Source organism: Astatotilapia calliptera, chromosome 8, assembly GCF_964374335.1.
Source record: "Astatotilapia calliptera chromosome 8, fAstCal68.1, whole genome shotgun sequence".
NCBI lineage: Eukaryota > Metazoa > Chordata > Actinopteri > Cichliformes > Cichlidae > Astatotilapia > Astatotilapia calliptera.
This window is the reverse complement of record NC_137429.1, coordinates 4133239-4149430: the sequence shown is the minus strand read 5'-3', so window position 1 is coordinate 4149430 and position 16192 is coordinate 4133239. Positions and strand designations below refer to the sequence as shown.

Sequence of the window (16192 nt, the reverse complement as noted above, 5' to 3'; positions counted from 1 at the left end):
CTTTTATCTGTATTGTCATGATGTCGGTGTAGCCCAGCTAGAAAAAAAGAGCAGTAGAAAGTAATTTTTGGGTGTATGATGTAAACGATTTAGTCATTTCTTTTTTTGGGTTAAAGGAAGAAGTGAACAAATCAGATGATTTGTTGCCTTTTCATTCCTGTTCATACAGTGCCATGTGCTCGGCATACTAATGTTACCGAAGCCGAATCGCTAGGAGTTGCAACGGAGTCTGCTGCAGCTTTTTTGGTTGTTCCGAATTTCACCCTGTTCAACGTCAGGTTTCTTGTTATCTGGTCAAAGGATGACTGGACAGACGAACGCAGTCTGAAGCAAACCTCCATCGAGGAGCAGTGATTCCACAGTTCCAGTTAAGTGGAACCCAAAAGTGGGTAGGATTTGCTGAGGTTTTATTGAAGGCAGAGCTTCGTTCCCATTGAAGCTTCCTTCACCGGCGTGTGGTAGGACAACAGTTAAACAAACTGAACAGCCCCAAACATCCATCAGTTATCCAACATTATTCATTCATACATTTGACTCAGAGAAAGCTGTATGCGCACACTTTTATTTAGTTTGTTATTTTTAGGGGGGAACTATTTTGTATTTTATTGTTTCAAGTACATTTATTTGCAGCTGCTGTGTCAAATATAACAAGCTGTGCACTGTTTACCTTGGTGTGGTCCTTCCTTATTGATGCTTATACCTTGGGCTCCTGTCAGTCCTAGATTATCTGATACTGGCCTAGTGGGAATTTGGTCATTCTTGCTAATAAACCATAAGTAGGGTTACATCAGGTTTCTTTTGCTGTTTTATTTTGAACTGCTACAATTTTGTTAGTTACACTTGTATTAAGCCTTTCTATCACTCTATTAAGAAGTGTTTGATGTTCCACTTAATGAGATTTATCTAAACTGCTGTTATTAAACCAGTTGGTTTGCTTTGTAAAAAATTCCGCTCCATCTTTCTCAAAGTATGCATGAGTGTGGCTTCAATCCAGTACTGATGTACTGCTAATAAAATGCCACTTGATGGTGTGTGAATGTATTAGTTCTTTCAGAGTTTCATCATATTTGCATCCTTGCGTGCGTCAGCTGGGGTCAGATATTTGTTTGTTTTTCCCTTGCTTTGTCTGTTTATACATATTTTAATATGCCTGAACTAGTAAAAAAAGCTGTTTTCATATATTTTTGTGTGCGTCAGATGACTGGAGTACGACACTGAGCCTGCAATGCAGCCCTTTAAAACTGGATTTTACACCACCATCACCTTTTAAGCCATTTACAAGCTGCTGCACCATCCTGATTTATTGTAACTTGTTTTTAGTCAATGATGATTAGGCTTAGTTTGGTAAGTAGATAAGATTTGTTAAAAAGCTCTTAGATTTGTCATTAAGTGGTTATTTAAGCAAAGAAAAAAAGACTCTTAGTGGTCCAAAAATCTACTGAACTGATCTGGTAACTATGAGCCAATTTAATCAGAGAGAATTTTGGTAAATGTTTCCCATTTTCCCAAAATGTCCTTGTTAAATATTAACTGATAACTGTAGAAGTGTTTTGCAGATAATTCAAGATAAAAGCAGTAAGGCTGCTTACACCAGCCGATGCAGATGAACATCCACTTGCGGAGCTTGTCGGTGGAGTAGGTGAGGACGATGGCGGTGTGGAGGTAGCAGCCCTCTCCAAACATCCAAAAGAAGTTGGTGGAGTGGAAATAGTTGAAGGAGGCGGTTACAAGGCGACACCATATCTGCAAAATGAAAACAATTATCTGCATTTAAGCAGACTTAAATGTGTAGTTACTGAATTAAATTCAGCCAAGACAAACTGATAATACTTCTAAAAACTGCCATATCTACAAGCTGTTATCCATGGCTTCGTACTTGCTCTTGTTCTAGTCTTACTTTCACCTGACAAATTAAAGGCAAAAATGTAAATATTTCTACATTCTGAGAACAATTTCAACTAATCAAGCTTAAACTTATTATGGAAGACATACTTTTATACCTTAATGAATTAATTTGTTTCTTTTTTGTTATGTCCAACAAATAATTTAATTCAGTAAACAAAAATATTTCAATCTAACTGTAACATATAGACTTTATATCCATTATTTACATGGTCCAGCCTGGTTCTGCCAGAGGCTTCTTCCTGTTAAAAGGGAGTTTTTCCTTCCTGGTGTCACCAAGTGCTTGTTCACAGGGTCGTTTGATTGTTGTTGGTGGGGTTTTCTCTCTAATATCGTAGGACCTTTACCCGACAATATAACAGGTGACTGTTGTAGTGCTTGTTGTTGGTGATGTATCAGTGAGATTGGACTCAACTGAATTGAATAAAAAGAGTAAAAACATCATTTTCCTACACAGGCTGACACACAGAGGTCTACCGGCATTAGTTTCACACCTGGATTAATACATATGTTCTTCTTCCATCAGCAGGACTGTTTATGGGATTAAATGGTAAATGGTAAATGGCCTGTATTTGTATAGCGCTTTTCTAGTCCCTAAGGACCCCAAAGCGCTTTACACAACCTGTCATCCACCCATTCACACACACATTCACACACTGGTGATGGCAAGCTACAATGTAGCCACAGCCACCCTGGGGCGCACTGACAGAGGCGAGGCTGCCGGACACTGGCGCCACCGGGCCCTCTGACCACCACCAGTAGGCAACGGGTGAAGTGTCTTGCCCAAGGACACAACGACCAAGACTGTCCAAGCCGGGGCTCGAACCGGCAACCTTCCGATTACAAGGCGAACTCCCAACTCTTGAGCCACGATCGCCCCCATTAAGTCAAACTAAGCTAGAGAGTTCTGGCGCTGAAGGAACATTTCACCCAATAAATATATTTGGCTCATCTCATTTTGTTTTTAAGGCATTAAAAATACTGTTAAAAATCTCCTTTACTTTAAAACCAAAGTTTAGGGGTTTTTTGTATTAAACCTCACATAAATGGGCTCATACCACGTTGCTCTCGTGCACCTCGGGGCTCATGGTCATTTGGACGATGAACCAGGTGGCGTTCCTCAGGATGAAGGCGGTTATGAGGTTCCAGTGGATGATGTTTCTCAGGCAGCGGATGCTCCTGTGAGAACAGAAGTAGGGAAAACTCAACTGCTGATGCTGCTTTTCCAACATTTCTCTTGTTGTTAGGTCACGAGCTTAATTTAATTCTGAGAAGAAAGATAAAAAAATATATATGTAGTTTAAAAGCAAACATGTGAAAGCTGGCAGGAAATATCTGATTTAATTATCTCCTCCTGCTGAGTTTGAGTCTATTTTTGACAGTTACAGTGTGACTCCAACATTACAAATTATAATATCGGAAACACAGAAAATGAAGCTGATAGATAAGAATAACGAGTTGATGTAGCCTCAAAAGGAACATTTCCCATCAATCCTCACTTATATAATAAGAAGTAAGACTTAATTCCCGCTCTACTCTTTTGTTTGTGTAATGCCCTGAAAGCCTGATGTTTTTTTTCTTTTTTTAAATGCGGTAAATAAATTCACTCGGGGATACAATTAAAATCTGCCCAAGTGCCTCAGAGCGGGCGCTTGAAAATAGAAACATACGACTGCACGGACTGAGCAAACCATCCTCGCTCGCTGCAGTGACGGCCGCGTTCGCTGTCACCAGCTGACGGCATTATCAGCCGGCGAAGGCCGCTTCCTCTTCTGCCAAGCATGAGTGACGTGATTTATTTTTCAGCATGCATTAATTCTTAATAGGTGTCACTTTCACTGGCTTTGTGCTGACTGAGCAGATGCATGAGCAGCATTTTCCAGCAGCATTGTATTTACTTATTTATTATATTGCACGTTGTACAAATTGTATCATGTTTTTTATTTCTCTCTGAAGACGCTCTACCCCATTAGTAACATAGCAGGCTTCAAAAAGCTCGAACACCGTTTGGATTAATTACAATGTCATTTTAAATAAGGTTTTAAAAGCAGCCTTGAGATGATAAAAATCAAATAACTTTGTGTTTTTTAAATCCTGTTGTTCCACAAATGAGAAGATAATTTCCCCACATCATGTTATAATGTTGCCACCACGCCAGGAGCACAGCAAGCACCTCACTGCCCTCGGCATGCTGTCTATGGGGGCAGTGTGGCCTGATGGGACCTAATTAAGAGAATGGCTACATGCTCCTGCAAACAAGTCTTTGTTAAAGGCACAGTAAATTTGTTTTTCTTTTCTTCTAATCTCACAAATTTTTAAAATGTTATTATTTTATATTACAATCTTACTTGATCTGGGTTTTTATTCATGTGATACTGAACATACAGGTCCAGAATCATACGACAACCGCAGACTCAAATTTGTAGCTTTGCATCTGTACGCCACCACAATAGATTTTAAATCAAACAACCAAGATGTGATTCAAGTTCTGTTTAGAAATTACTGCCATTTTTATACACAGTCCCATATTTTAGACAGTAATGGATCAGTCGGCTGATGAGCAGCTACATGTCTGAGTCTTGTTCCCGTTGTTATTTTGTAAGAAATTAAGCAGATGAATGAGCTCGAGTTGATTCCAAGTCTTGAACCAAGTAACTCTTAGTATGAAGGACAAAAAGGTTTCCATCATTAGCCTGAGATCACAAAATAAACCTATTAGAGACAGAGCAGAAACCTTAGGACCTGCCAAATCAACAAACCTGGTGCATTCTTAAAAATGAGGAACACCGAAAGGCCCGAAAGGCCACAGACGACACCTGAAGTGCATTTAGACAGAACTATTTGACTGAACTGAGGTTTACTGAGGTTTCAGAACAAGGTGCAAACCACTGGTTACACTGAAGATCAGGAAGGTCAGATTAGACTTTGAATGGAAAACATCTAGAAGAGCCTGAAGAGTTATGGAAAAATAAATATATAAATGAAACAAGGTGAAGAATGATGGGAAAAAATGAGAAGGTGTTTCTGGACTTTTAGGTTCTCCTTCATTAAGATTTCTTTGTTCTTAGCTTGTTCTTAGCTTGATTATTACATTTATATGTATATATTTTAGCTAGTTTGATCTCTCAGTGTCTCCCTCCGTTCATTCAGTTTACTCGCATTCAGCTTTAATTTGCTAATCACATTCTCCCATGTATTGTCTCTGGTTTTACCTCCTGTCTGTTGTTTACCTTGATCATATTCAGCTGTGTTTAGTTTCCCTCCTGTTTCATGTGTATTTATAGCCTGTGTTTTTAGTTGTGTCACGCTGTGTTTCAGCCCTGTGAAGTTCCTAGGGTGTTCCCTGCTGGTTTCTTCTGTGTTTTTGGACGTCGGCCACAGTAAAGATTCACTTTTTGTTTTCTTCTAGTCTGACTCTGCAGTTTGCATTTAGGTCTCATCTCCATGCATTTCCCGACACGAGGAGAGAAACAGTTCCTAATCTGAAGCACACCACATCATGGAGGGCATCGTATGGGCGTGCACGGCTGCCAGCAGAACTGGGTCACTAGTATTTATTGATGATATGACTGCTGATAGAAGCAGTGGAATGAATTGTGAAGTACACAGGGCTGTACTCTCTGCTTAGATCAGACAACCCTTCACAGTGCAAATAGATCCAAAGCAAACTGCAAAAGCAACCCAAGGAAAAGAAATGGGACATTCTTCAACGGACACATCAGTTACCTGATCTCAGCCAAACAGAGCAGAAGGCACAGAGGGAAGAGAACCCACAAACAAGCAGCAACTGAAGGTAGCTGCAGGCAAAGCATCTCAAGGGAGGAAACAGCATTTTATCACAGGCTAGACTTCAGACAGTCAGACACTGCAAAGGATTCACATTCATGTTAGTTTGTCCAATTGATTTTGAGTATCTTAATATAAAACGCCAGTGACAGTGCTACTAATATGAAGTTATAACCAGTCAACACTACAAAGGAATTGGCTCCTTGACCAATCACAGTGTCCTCCTTTTCTGTTGACAGGAAATGGTCTCTAAAATCAGAGGGTGCCAGTTTGAGTTGCTATCATGGCAGCTGTCCTAACATGATTTTTTAAAGCTTTGTTTAACGTTCTTTCTCCATTTATTGATAAAAGGATTAAATAAAACATTTATCGTACACATTTTTTGTCCCGGACATTATGTCATTGACGTTCTGTCGCTGATGTCGGCCCAATTTTCATTTTGGAACTACTTTTCCACCGAGGCTAGGCGTTGAGAAAAGATGGTCATCTGGCAGGTACTCAACGTCAAAATGTTTGCCGGGTAGTTTTCCCAAATCCTGCAAACAGGGGGAGAGACTGACAGACGACAAGAACATAACCCTCTTGGCAGATGTAATAATCCATTTGACACACCAGGAAAAATAAAGATTCTCCAGAGGAAATGATGTTCAGTCTTCTGCTGAAAATAGAAATGTGGTCTCAGCTCAGATGGTGCTGGATTTATGCTCAGCATGGCCACTGTGTTCCCAGTAATTCTGCTGCAGACACTGTTTGGTATGCAGGTAAGATCACGATGACATTTTAGAAGATTTGCTGACTTTGCCGCTGCTGTGCCCCTCTCTTAAATGAGGACAGTTTCGATTTCTGGCTTTCTCTGAGAGTTTCTTCCAGATATATTTGGAGCACAAAACTTAACTTTGCTTCTCAGCGTTCACAGTTCACAGTTTTGACAGTGTGAACAGTAAGAAGATGGATCCCTGGTAATCCAAGTGGCCCGGGTGGCCTATTTTTTTTTTTAACCTGAATTATTGCACAGTAAGCTTTTCACTGTAAGTATTATGCCATGTAGCACACTCACAGTCTGCAGTGAGGAGCTCCACTGCTGGGCTAAGATTCACTGCAGTCAGATCAACTCGAGGAGTCGGTGTTATAGATTTGTCCGCGCATGTAGGGAAAACGTGCGAATCCTGAGGTGCATTTCAATAAGAAACACCCGGTTTATGATGCTGTTACATGCGCCACCAGTGACAGCTATAACTCTTAGAAACCTGATACAACATTTAGGAGGCTGAATGAGTTCCACTTTCTGATTCTGGGTCAGTTTTGGATGAATAACTGAACTGAAATGACAGTTTTTACAGCTGAGTATTTATAGGCATCAACCAAAGTGGGGCAGCAGCTGCTCAGCAGGTAGAGCTGCATGTTCACTCGTCGCAGGGATGGTTATTTACTGACTCCTCTCAAATGGTCCTTGAGCAAGACGTGTCACGTTTGTTGAGACTCACATGAACACATGCTTTTTTTATATAAACAAGTCAACCGGCTAAAATCAGGGAGCTGAATGTTTTCTGTTGAAGAGGTGCCATATGCTGTGTGATAACAGGGGTTTTATTGCCAGGGATCAGTGCGTAAATGTGTCCAGGAAGAGGAGAAATGGAGGTGTTCTTTGTCACGTAAAAGGAAATGAAGTATGAGGAGGTACGACCTGCTGTAACTTCAGGATTTTGGCATCCAGCTGCTGCTTTCTGATGGAGAATCTGAAAGCCAACTTCTCTTCCTCCTGACTTTTATTGCTGGTGCAGGACTTTTACTTCTTTGCCTTTGAAACATTAACACAAATTACATTTTCTATTTGCTGTTAGGTGCAAAACACAATGACTGCTTTCCTGCAGGCCTTATTATTTATTTGTTTTCCAACTCACTCCCCGGTTTTTGCTCCAGATTAAAGAACATTATGATTACAGTATAGATCTCATAAGTCTTCACTTAATAGTTAAATTTAGGTCAGATGTTCACAATAAGCAGCAACTTCAAAGGCTGTAAAATGAAGGCAACATCAAAGTATGCAAACTGCAGTTCCTCTAATGGCCACTTGAGGCCTGCTCCAACGAGCACGTTTGCTCTTTAGTTGTGAATTATTAGGGAATGTGGTCGTTTCGACTGATAGGTCAATACCTCTGTACAACTTTACCACCTGATGGTACTACAGTGTATGAAATATTAAAATGACTGTATTTTTTTTTTACCATTTGCTCTTCATATTTTATCACATTTTTTCCAAATTAGGTGCAAAAGTGTGTTTTGTGCCACGAAATAATCCACTACAATGCTGCACTCGTCCATCTGCATAGCGATCAGCTGCACAACCTGATACTTGGATGTGCTGGTCAGCACCAAACATTTTAAAATGATGGCCAATTAAGCAGCGTTTCTTCCAATTTCCTGTCACTGCTTTGTCCCATTCATGCTGCTTGTTAAGTTTAAAGTTGGACAACCCACAGCTGCTGTTGACATTTCTGCTCGGAAAAACATCTTTAACTTCAGAAACACTCCTCAGTAACACTCGCCTCTTCCTATTTTCCAGTCACTGGAGCAGATATTTGAGAAACAGTGAGGTTATTGGACCTTTGTCTACAGAAACAACAGGAACAAATACTCCATCCACCTTAATCACAGTAACACCAACAGTACGCTCTGCAAGTTTGTAGCACAGGATAAATGATGGAAAGGAACGACTGAGTGTTTAGGAGGAAGATTACCCCAAATTTTTGCTACATGCTCTTAAGATTTATTAGACTTTGTTGTGTTTTGGCTTTTTTGTTTTGCTTGCTTTCATTTAAAATGGTTTGATTTGTGGTCTACTAAAGCTTGTGTAGCGTTACTTAAACTGCTTGTGTCCTTAATAAAAACGAGACCAGGCACTATCTGTTATCTGTTAAAGACAGAGGCCTTCGGGTGGTGGTGGTTAATTGAACACATTAATTGATACTTCTTCATGCTGCTGGCGTTCTTGTGTTAGGGTTCAAGGCGACAGACGACCTCATTTAAAACTGCAGTCAACTAATTATCCCAAGGTCCATTTGAGCGTACCTGAAGGCACCTCGCTTTCAGGTACACAGAAAAAGTGCATTCATTTTAATTGGATAGAAATATTCCATTCGTTCAGATTACTTAATGACTTCAGCCTGATCCTTGTTTGTCAGCTAAAAATAAACAAAACAAACAAACAAACAAACTGTGTATGTTTTAAGTGATTGGTGGAACTACTCAGGTAATCATAAGGCAGTAACTCAATGCATTTAGATAAGCAGACAGGGTCACGACGACCCGCTGAAGGCTAAGTTAAGCATCAGAACTGGGAATAACGGTTATTTAAGTGACCCTGAACATGGCACGGGCTGGTCTGAGCGTTCCATCATGCAACACTGCTGCAGCATTCAGATGGTAGCGTCAAAGCTTGAATTTGAATGTTGTTGGTGGTTTCTTGAACAGGACAATGGGTTTAATGTATTCAGACGGCCTCCACAATCACCAATCTCAGTGGAATGGATCATGGCTGGGCTGTGGTGGAACATGAGATTCTCATCATGGATTTGCAGCAACTGACAAAAGGGAGTCTAACCTGGTACGAACAAGGTTTAACTAATGACAAACGGATTGTTTCTCACTCACTATGTGTTAATAGACTCTCTGCATTGAATCATATCTGTTATTAACCTCTGTCTCTCTTCCACAGCATGTCTTTATCCTGTCTTCCTTCTCTCACCCCAACTGGTCGCAGCAGATGGCCCCGCCCCTCCCTGAGCCTGGTTCTGCCAGAGGTTTCTTCCTGTTAAAAGGGAGTTTTTCCTTCCCACTGTCGCCAAAGTGCTTGCTCATAGAGGGTCATATGATTGTTGGGTTTTTCTTTGTAGGTATTATTGTAGGGTCTACCTTACAATATAAAGAGCCTTGAGGTGACTGTTGCTGTGATTTGGTGCTGTATAAATAACATTGAATTGTACTGAATTGAAAATTGTTCTTAATAAATTAAATATGTAAAGTTCAGATAATCAGGCTCATCAGGTGCTCAGAGACCTCCTGGTTCTTCTGAAAGCTCTGGGCTCAGTAACATCTACTGGAAATTGAAAGGCAGCATTATGTAAATCCTCATTTCGGGACACACAGTTTCCTATTTGCTGTTTTTAAATTGGGATCAGTCATGAATAATGTGCAGCCTTGTTAAATGGGGCCTTATTATGCTGCAGCTTGCGTCCTGTGCTGTCCCGCTGATCTATATCTCAGCTGTGCTCTGAGATTAGTCTTTCTTAATGTGTATATTTATTCCACGGATTATGTTGCTTATTGACTCCTGTGTTGTAAAAGTTCAGCTAGGGATGGGCACTGCAGATGCTGTGGTGTGTAGCATAGTTCATGCCACATACTTGTCCCCATTAAGCAGAATAAGTAAAATTCCTTCTTTTGTCTTACCAACAGCTCAAAATCCAAAGATAATCATTTATTAACAGACATTAGTAATCAAACAGTTTACTGTGTGGATTATTACACTACACTACCCATGGCTTTCACTTAGGACTGAACAAATTCCAGAAGTCTAAAATGTCAAACAAAGCCAAATCAAATTCAGGCACTCATGGAGGGTAATGCACAGGGAGCATAACCAAACATAACAGACACTTTTGAGGAAGCCTGAAGTGGAAGATGGGATAATCAAAGAGGGCTGATTAGGGAAGGACCAGCAGGAGGGTAATGAGACAAGTGAAGAGAATGACAGGGACTAGAAGGACAGAGCATATTTCTCCCATGCTGGCTCCTCTTCATTGGCTCCCTGTTAGATTAAGAAGCTAATTTAACTCACATACAAGGTTTTAATCAGGCCCCATCTTATCTTAATGACCTCAAAGCACCACATGACAACAATAAAGCACTTTAAAGTGCTGGTTTACTTCTGGTTCTTTGGAGCCTCCAGATTTCAGGCCCCTCTTCTCTGGAACCAGCTCCCAGTTTGGATTCAGGAGACAAACACCCTGTCTTCTTTTGACATTGGGCTTAAAACCTTCCTTTTTGATAAAGCATATAGTCAGGGCTGGATCAGGTGTCCCTGAATCCTCCCTTAGTTATGTTGCTGCTGGCTGTGTTTATACAGCTCCCTGCATTTAATCATCAGGGATTATTAATCTCTGGCTCTTTTTCACAGCGTGTCTTTGGTCCGCTCTTTCGGTTGTGCACATGGCCGCCCTTCCCTGAGGTTGGTTCTGCCTAAGATTCCTTCCTGTTAAAAGAGATTTTTTCCTTCCCACTGTCGCCGAGTGCCTGCTCATAGGGGGCTGTCTGATTGTTGTTGTTTTCTCTCTAATCTTGATGGGTCCTTACCTTACAATATAAAGCGCCTTGAAGCGACTGTTACTGATATTTGAGGATTTATAAATAAAACTGATGGGAGACAAACAGGAAGCAGAAATAAAAACTAGAGATGGACCGATCCGATATTACGTATCGGTATCGGTCCGATACTGACCTAAATTACTGGATCGGATATCGGAGAAAAATAAAAAAATGTAATCCGATCCATTAAATATCACGAAAGCACCTCACAAAACTTGCAACACGCCGTAACTCACCTCAGAACGTTAGCACGTCGGAGCAGTATGCATCACGTGATAGAGCGGCTGTGGCATGCGGGACCTGTGGTCTGGATAGCATGTGGAGCTTCGCTAGCAACCCGGCATTTCATCTCCGACAAAGTTATCCCCGAGAGAAGTAAAGCAAGTGTGTAAGTCCATCTCTGAATGTTTGTAAAGCATTCCTGCGTTAAGCTTAACGAGCGACTGCCTCTCGCTCTCCGGCTGCTACTTCAATCATGAAACTGCTTAACGATCAGCTGATCGGCTTTTCTGTCTCTTGTTTGTTTTTGGCCCACTTTGCACCAGAAAGAGGAAACCAGCGGCTGAACAACAGCAGCACGTTTAAGCTTGATAAGCTGTTGTTAGAATGTATTTAATATTACTTTCTACTCGAGGATCTTTTTCTACGTAGCTGACGCTGGTAACTGTGCAGGGGCGGATCTAGCAAAGTTTAGCCAGGGGGGCCGATAGGGCATTAACAGGGAAAAGGGGGCACAAAGACATACTTTTCTTTCTTATTCTCATTTAAAATGTCTCGCTTTTAATTATTTAATATTTATCTGAATCTTACACCCAAAGTTTTAATCTGATGTAAAATGTATAGAAGTCAATTACTGTATATAGTGACTATTAAGTCTAATATATATACCCTAGTAAGCTATAGTACTTTTTCCTTTGGGAAGGTACCATCTGTGCAGTCTGCAATTTTGTTGAAGAAAGATGTTGAATCTATTTAATATTTCTTGAAAAATAATTGATTTCTGTGCATTTTTTTCACACTGCATCAAATTAAGATTGATTACGTCGATTAAGCATCATGAGGTGGAGCGTGAGGGGTGGTTCCCTATTTTTTATTTATTTATTTTTGTTGTTGCTGGGAGTTGGAACCCTATTAGTTAGGTTGCTTAATATTTATGCTAAGTACTCTTTAAAATACCAGAATAGGGAGGATGGTGTAGGTTTAAGTTTATTAGATTGATCAGTATTGCTGAACTATGAAATATTTTTTTTTGCATACAGGTATAACAGAATAGCTTTAGTGTAGTTGTTGTTTTAAACTTGAGTATGAACTTATACAAAATGCAGCAAGATATTTAAAAAACAGTTTTGTTGATTAAAACACACTATATCGGATTCATATCGGTATCGGCAGATATCCAAATTTATGATATCGGTATCGGTATCGGACATAAAAAAGTGGTATCGTGCCATCTCTAATAAAAACCCTATCAAAGTAAAAGAAGAAGTAACCGAAGGTGAATGAAACAGACCTGGGTACTAACACTTAACAAGTGTGAGATAAGAAAACGGCCCAAAACAAACTGAACATGGGGACAGAGATGAAGGAATCCTGGAGGACAAACAGAGACAGCGAGAAATTAAACCAACACATGAACTGAAATACATGATCCAAAACTGAGACTGATCGCTAGAATAACCATCAAAACCTGGTGATGTCACAGGAAATGAAGCCTAAGATCAACTAAAAGAGAAAAAATCCAAACAATAACCTAAATTTCAAACCGTTGGGAATAAAAGTAAAAACTCAGCAGAAGCTCGAATTCATATTTTCACAAAGAATTCAAAACCAGCACAAACCCGAGGAATGTGCTATTCTGATAAATAACAGGAGATTATGAATGCAGCTCTTGGAAACAGTCAGAACTTATTAAACTTCATGTCCACGGCATAAATCTGCATTATTGTTAGATTAAGCGGGAGACTCGTGAGCTTCTGTGGAAAGAATCCCTTCAAACTGTCTTTTATAGTAAGATTATCAGGAAATACGCCAAACTGCTCATTGCACTATTTTATAATGAACATTACGCCTCGCTCTACCCTGCGCTCCTCTCCTTCCTTCCAGATCCACACCAGTGCACAGGAGCCTCGGCGTTTCCCTCCATCAAACAGCTTTCCTTTAAATGGTTCTCAATTTCTTTACAAAGTCAAGAAGGTAAGTAATAAATGCCAAACTCCTTCTCCTGCCATTTTTAGCTGCCTGACACTTCTTCCTCCCCCACTCTCTATTCATGCCACTGTGGCCCACAAACACAGGTTGTGCATAAATGCTATCCTGTAGAGCTTCTACTTATTATGTCTCTCTGTGCCCTTTCACGCTTTTCTCACTCCCCGGGGGTGTCTCGGCGATCGATAACAGCCCCGGCTGTCGAGGGTGCTAAGACCTTTCTCTCGTTAATGCACGGCTTATTTCGGTTTGCCAGAGAAACCCTTTTCCGCCTCCACCGATTGTCCCGGCAGGCCTCCGTGAGACTGTTTTCTCCCGGTTTTGAGATGGGTCTATTATTCCCAATTGTGGGGTGAAATGTGCCCTAGTTTTTGCGGGCGTCTAAACCCTTTTTACATCTGCGGGATTGAGATAGGGGAGGTTTCATCCCATGACCAAATGGGTTTTTGAATAAGAACCAGAGACGCTTTGAACCTACTGGGATCTGGAAAATACTGACGTCTCTGTCACATCGGGGATTATCAGTGGACTGGTGGCAGCGAGACCAACACTTACCTCAAACACAAGAAGAGGAAGAAGGCTATGAGCAGCGCCACCATGGAGATGCAGTGACCCAGGAAGTTTATGATCACGGCTATTTGGTAGTGCATCTTGCTTTTTTTCTGCAGAAGAAGAAGAGAAACACTGGATGAGTCTTTTGATTCACAGAAATAGTTCTTATTTTCTTCTCTCTGGATAAGACAGGACACTTCAAAGGGTGACAAATCCTCTTTTATTTTTTCGATTTTTGACGGATGACTCCCGCTGTGATTTTAAACAGGAGTGGGTGTTAGCATTCCCAACAGGGCTGTCAAGGCTCAATTTAAATCTGAATGCAAAGCTGTTCATAATTAATTGTTAAACTGTCTATTTCTGGCAATAATCGAACCCCAAAAATAATGGTAAATATTCAAATATGGAATAATATCTCTAAATATCCTACAGCTGTGGATGGATTTAGACAAAAATGAGTCTAAACGAACACAAACATGTAACAGGTCTCACTGTGTTACCGCAGCAAAAATGCCACAAAAAATGAACAAAACTGCAAAGTTTATTATGCTGTTTGCATTTTTTCTTTGTGGCCTTTTTGTGCAGATATTTGTGCAGCTTTTTCTTGTCATTTTGTGTCTATAACTTTGTGGTACGTTTGCATCTTTTTGAAGTGGTTTTGTATCGATTTTGCATCTCTTTATGGCTTTTCTTTTTCACATTTCTTAAACAAACTTTTTTATGTTTGTGAGTTTTTTTGTGCAAGTTTTGCAAATCATTGTGAATTCTTGGACTCTCTTCAGCCTTTGTGCAATAACTCTTTTTTTCCTATCATTTTCGTTATTGTTGTTTTGTCTCTTTTGTCTGTTTTCTGTTCATTTGCAGTCATTTTTGATCATTTTGTGGTACTTGTGGAGTATTTTTATGTAACTTTTGGATCTCTTTGTGGAAGGTTTACTCATCACTCTCAGCCCATATTTCACAACATTTGAGAATCCTTCTGCAGTCTTTCTAGTTTTCTTTGAAATTGTGCTTTTCCAATCTTAGGCACTTTGTTTGGTGGTACTTTTGTGCCAGTTTCCAATTACTTACTAAGTACTGTACATTTAGTTTTTCTTCTTCTAAAATCTTATTTTTTGATCTTGTTTTTGTCACTTTTGGCTTTTTTTGGTGTCTTTGTGGAAGTTTATAGCTGCCCTTCAGTATGTTGTTGGGTCGGTTTCCCCTTTATATTCATTTTGCTTGGCTTTTTAGAAATTTATCTATTTGTTGCTGATTTATGTATTTTTAAATTGCGACTATTTATGTTTGTGTCTCTCATATCGTTTTGAATAACCTTAAAATAATTTTACATTTCTTTGCTGACATCTTTTTGGTCTGTTTGTGTGCTCATGTGGATTATTTAACACATCCTTGTGATACTTTAGCATAGTTTTGTCTAAATTTTCTTTTATTTTCTGCTTGTTTTTGTGTCTCTGTGTAGTTCTTTAGACCTTTATTCTTTTGGTGTCTTTTGCAGTCATTTTGTGTCATCCCTAATCTTGTGTGTCCATCTTCTGGCACTCTGGCTCATACAGTTGCATTCAATTTATGTAATTTCAGGGTACTTGTGTGTCTCTTAGTGGAAGTGTTACACATCTTTGGTGCCATTTTGGGGGGAGTTTTGAATTGCTTTTGCATTTAGTAAATGTTATTTGCTGTTCCGAGTCTCTCCGTGGTATTATTTTCACTTCACAGTCATTTTGTGGATTTCTTTCGTGTGTTTGTGTCTCTCAGCAGTTCATTTTATCCACATTTGTGTTCATTTGGTGCCTCTCTGGCACCGGTGATCTCACTGTGGCTTTATTATTTTACACCTCTCCTTTTGGCATTTCTGCATCTCTTTGTTGTTCTGTTGTTGCTGTTTTATGTCTCCTCAGCAGTGATTGTGCATATACTTTCTGGAGCCAACTTTCCAACAGGAGATGTAAACAGAGGATGTGGTCCAGGGGCTAGTAATCCCTGAGCCTTGCAGGAGGGCCAACCAGATTTCATGGGGGCTTGTGCCGCCCCACTGGATCCACTCCTGGTTAGGAAACAGGAATACTGGGAAGCATTTGATTTTGCACACGCTCACATATGGAGAATCCACATGAGGCCTTGTGATAAGATTTCATGCAAACACAGACCCATCTTCCTGCAAATCGGTGCCTAAGCCCACTGTCTGTGCCTCAGAAATCCATTGTGATCAGATTTCCCCCACTCTACCAACAGTAATCTGTGCTGTAAGTGGATTTATGTAACCTACTGGTGTCTACGCCGAGATTAAGCGTGGGCATGTTTAATCCCTGCCTCATCCACACTGAAAAACGTCATGCGTCCCATTCACTATATTTTAGTCCAACAGCTCTAATCTTCAACTTCT

At 40.2% G+C, this 16192-nt stretch overlaps 1 protein-coding gene across 1 annotated transcript in view; it reads right to left on the bottom strand.

Moving 5' to 3' along the window:
- The window catches only part of LOC113028026 (corticotropin-releasing factor receptor 1-like), a 96251-nt gene that overhangs the window by 25578 nt on the left and 54481 nt on the right, over positions 1–16192 (bottom strand). The window contains exons 6-8 of the mRNA XM_026177958.2: positions 13813–13919; positions 2961–3081; positions 1590–1743 (exon numbers count right to left, since the gene is read on the bottom strand). Of these exons, the coding sequence (XP_026033743.1) occupies positions 1590–1743; positions 2961–3081; positions 13813–13919 (382 nt within the window). The remainder of the gene's footprint in view (positions 1–1589; positions 1744–2960; positions 3082–13812; positions 13920–16192) is intronic.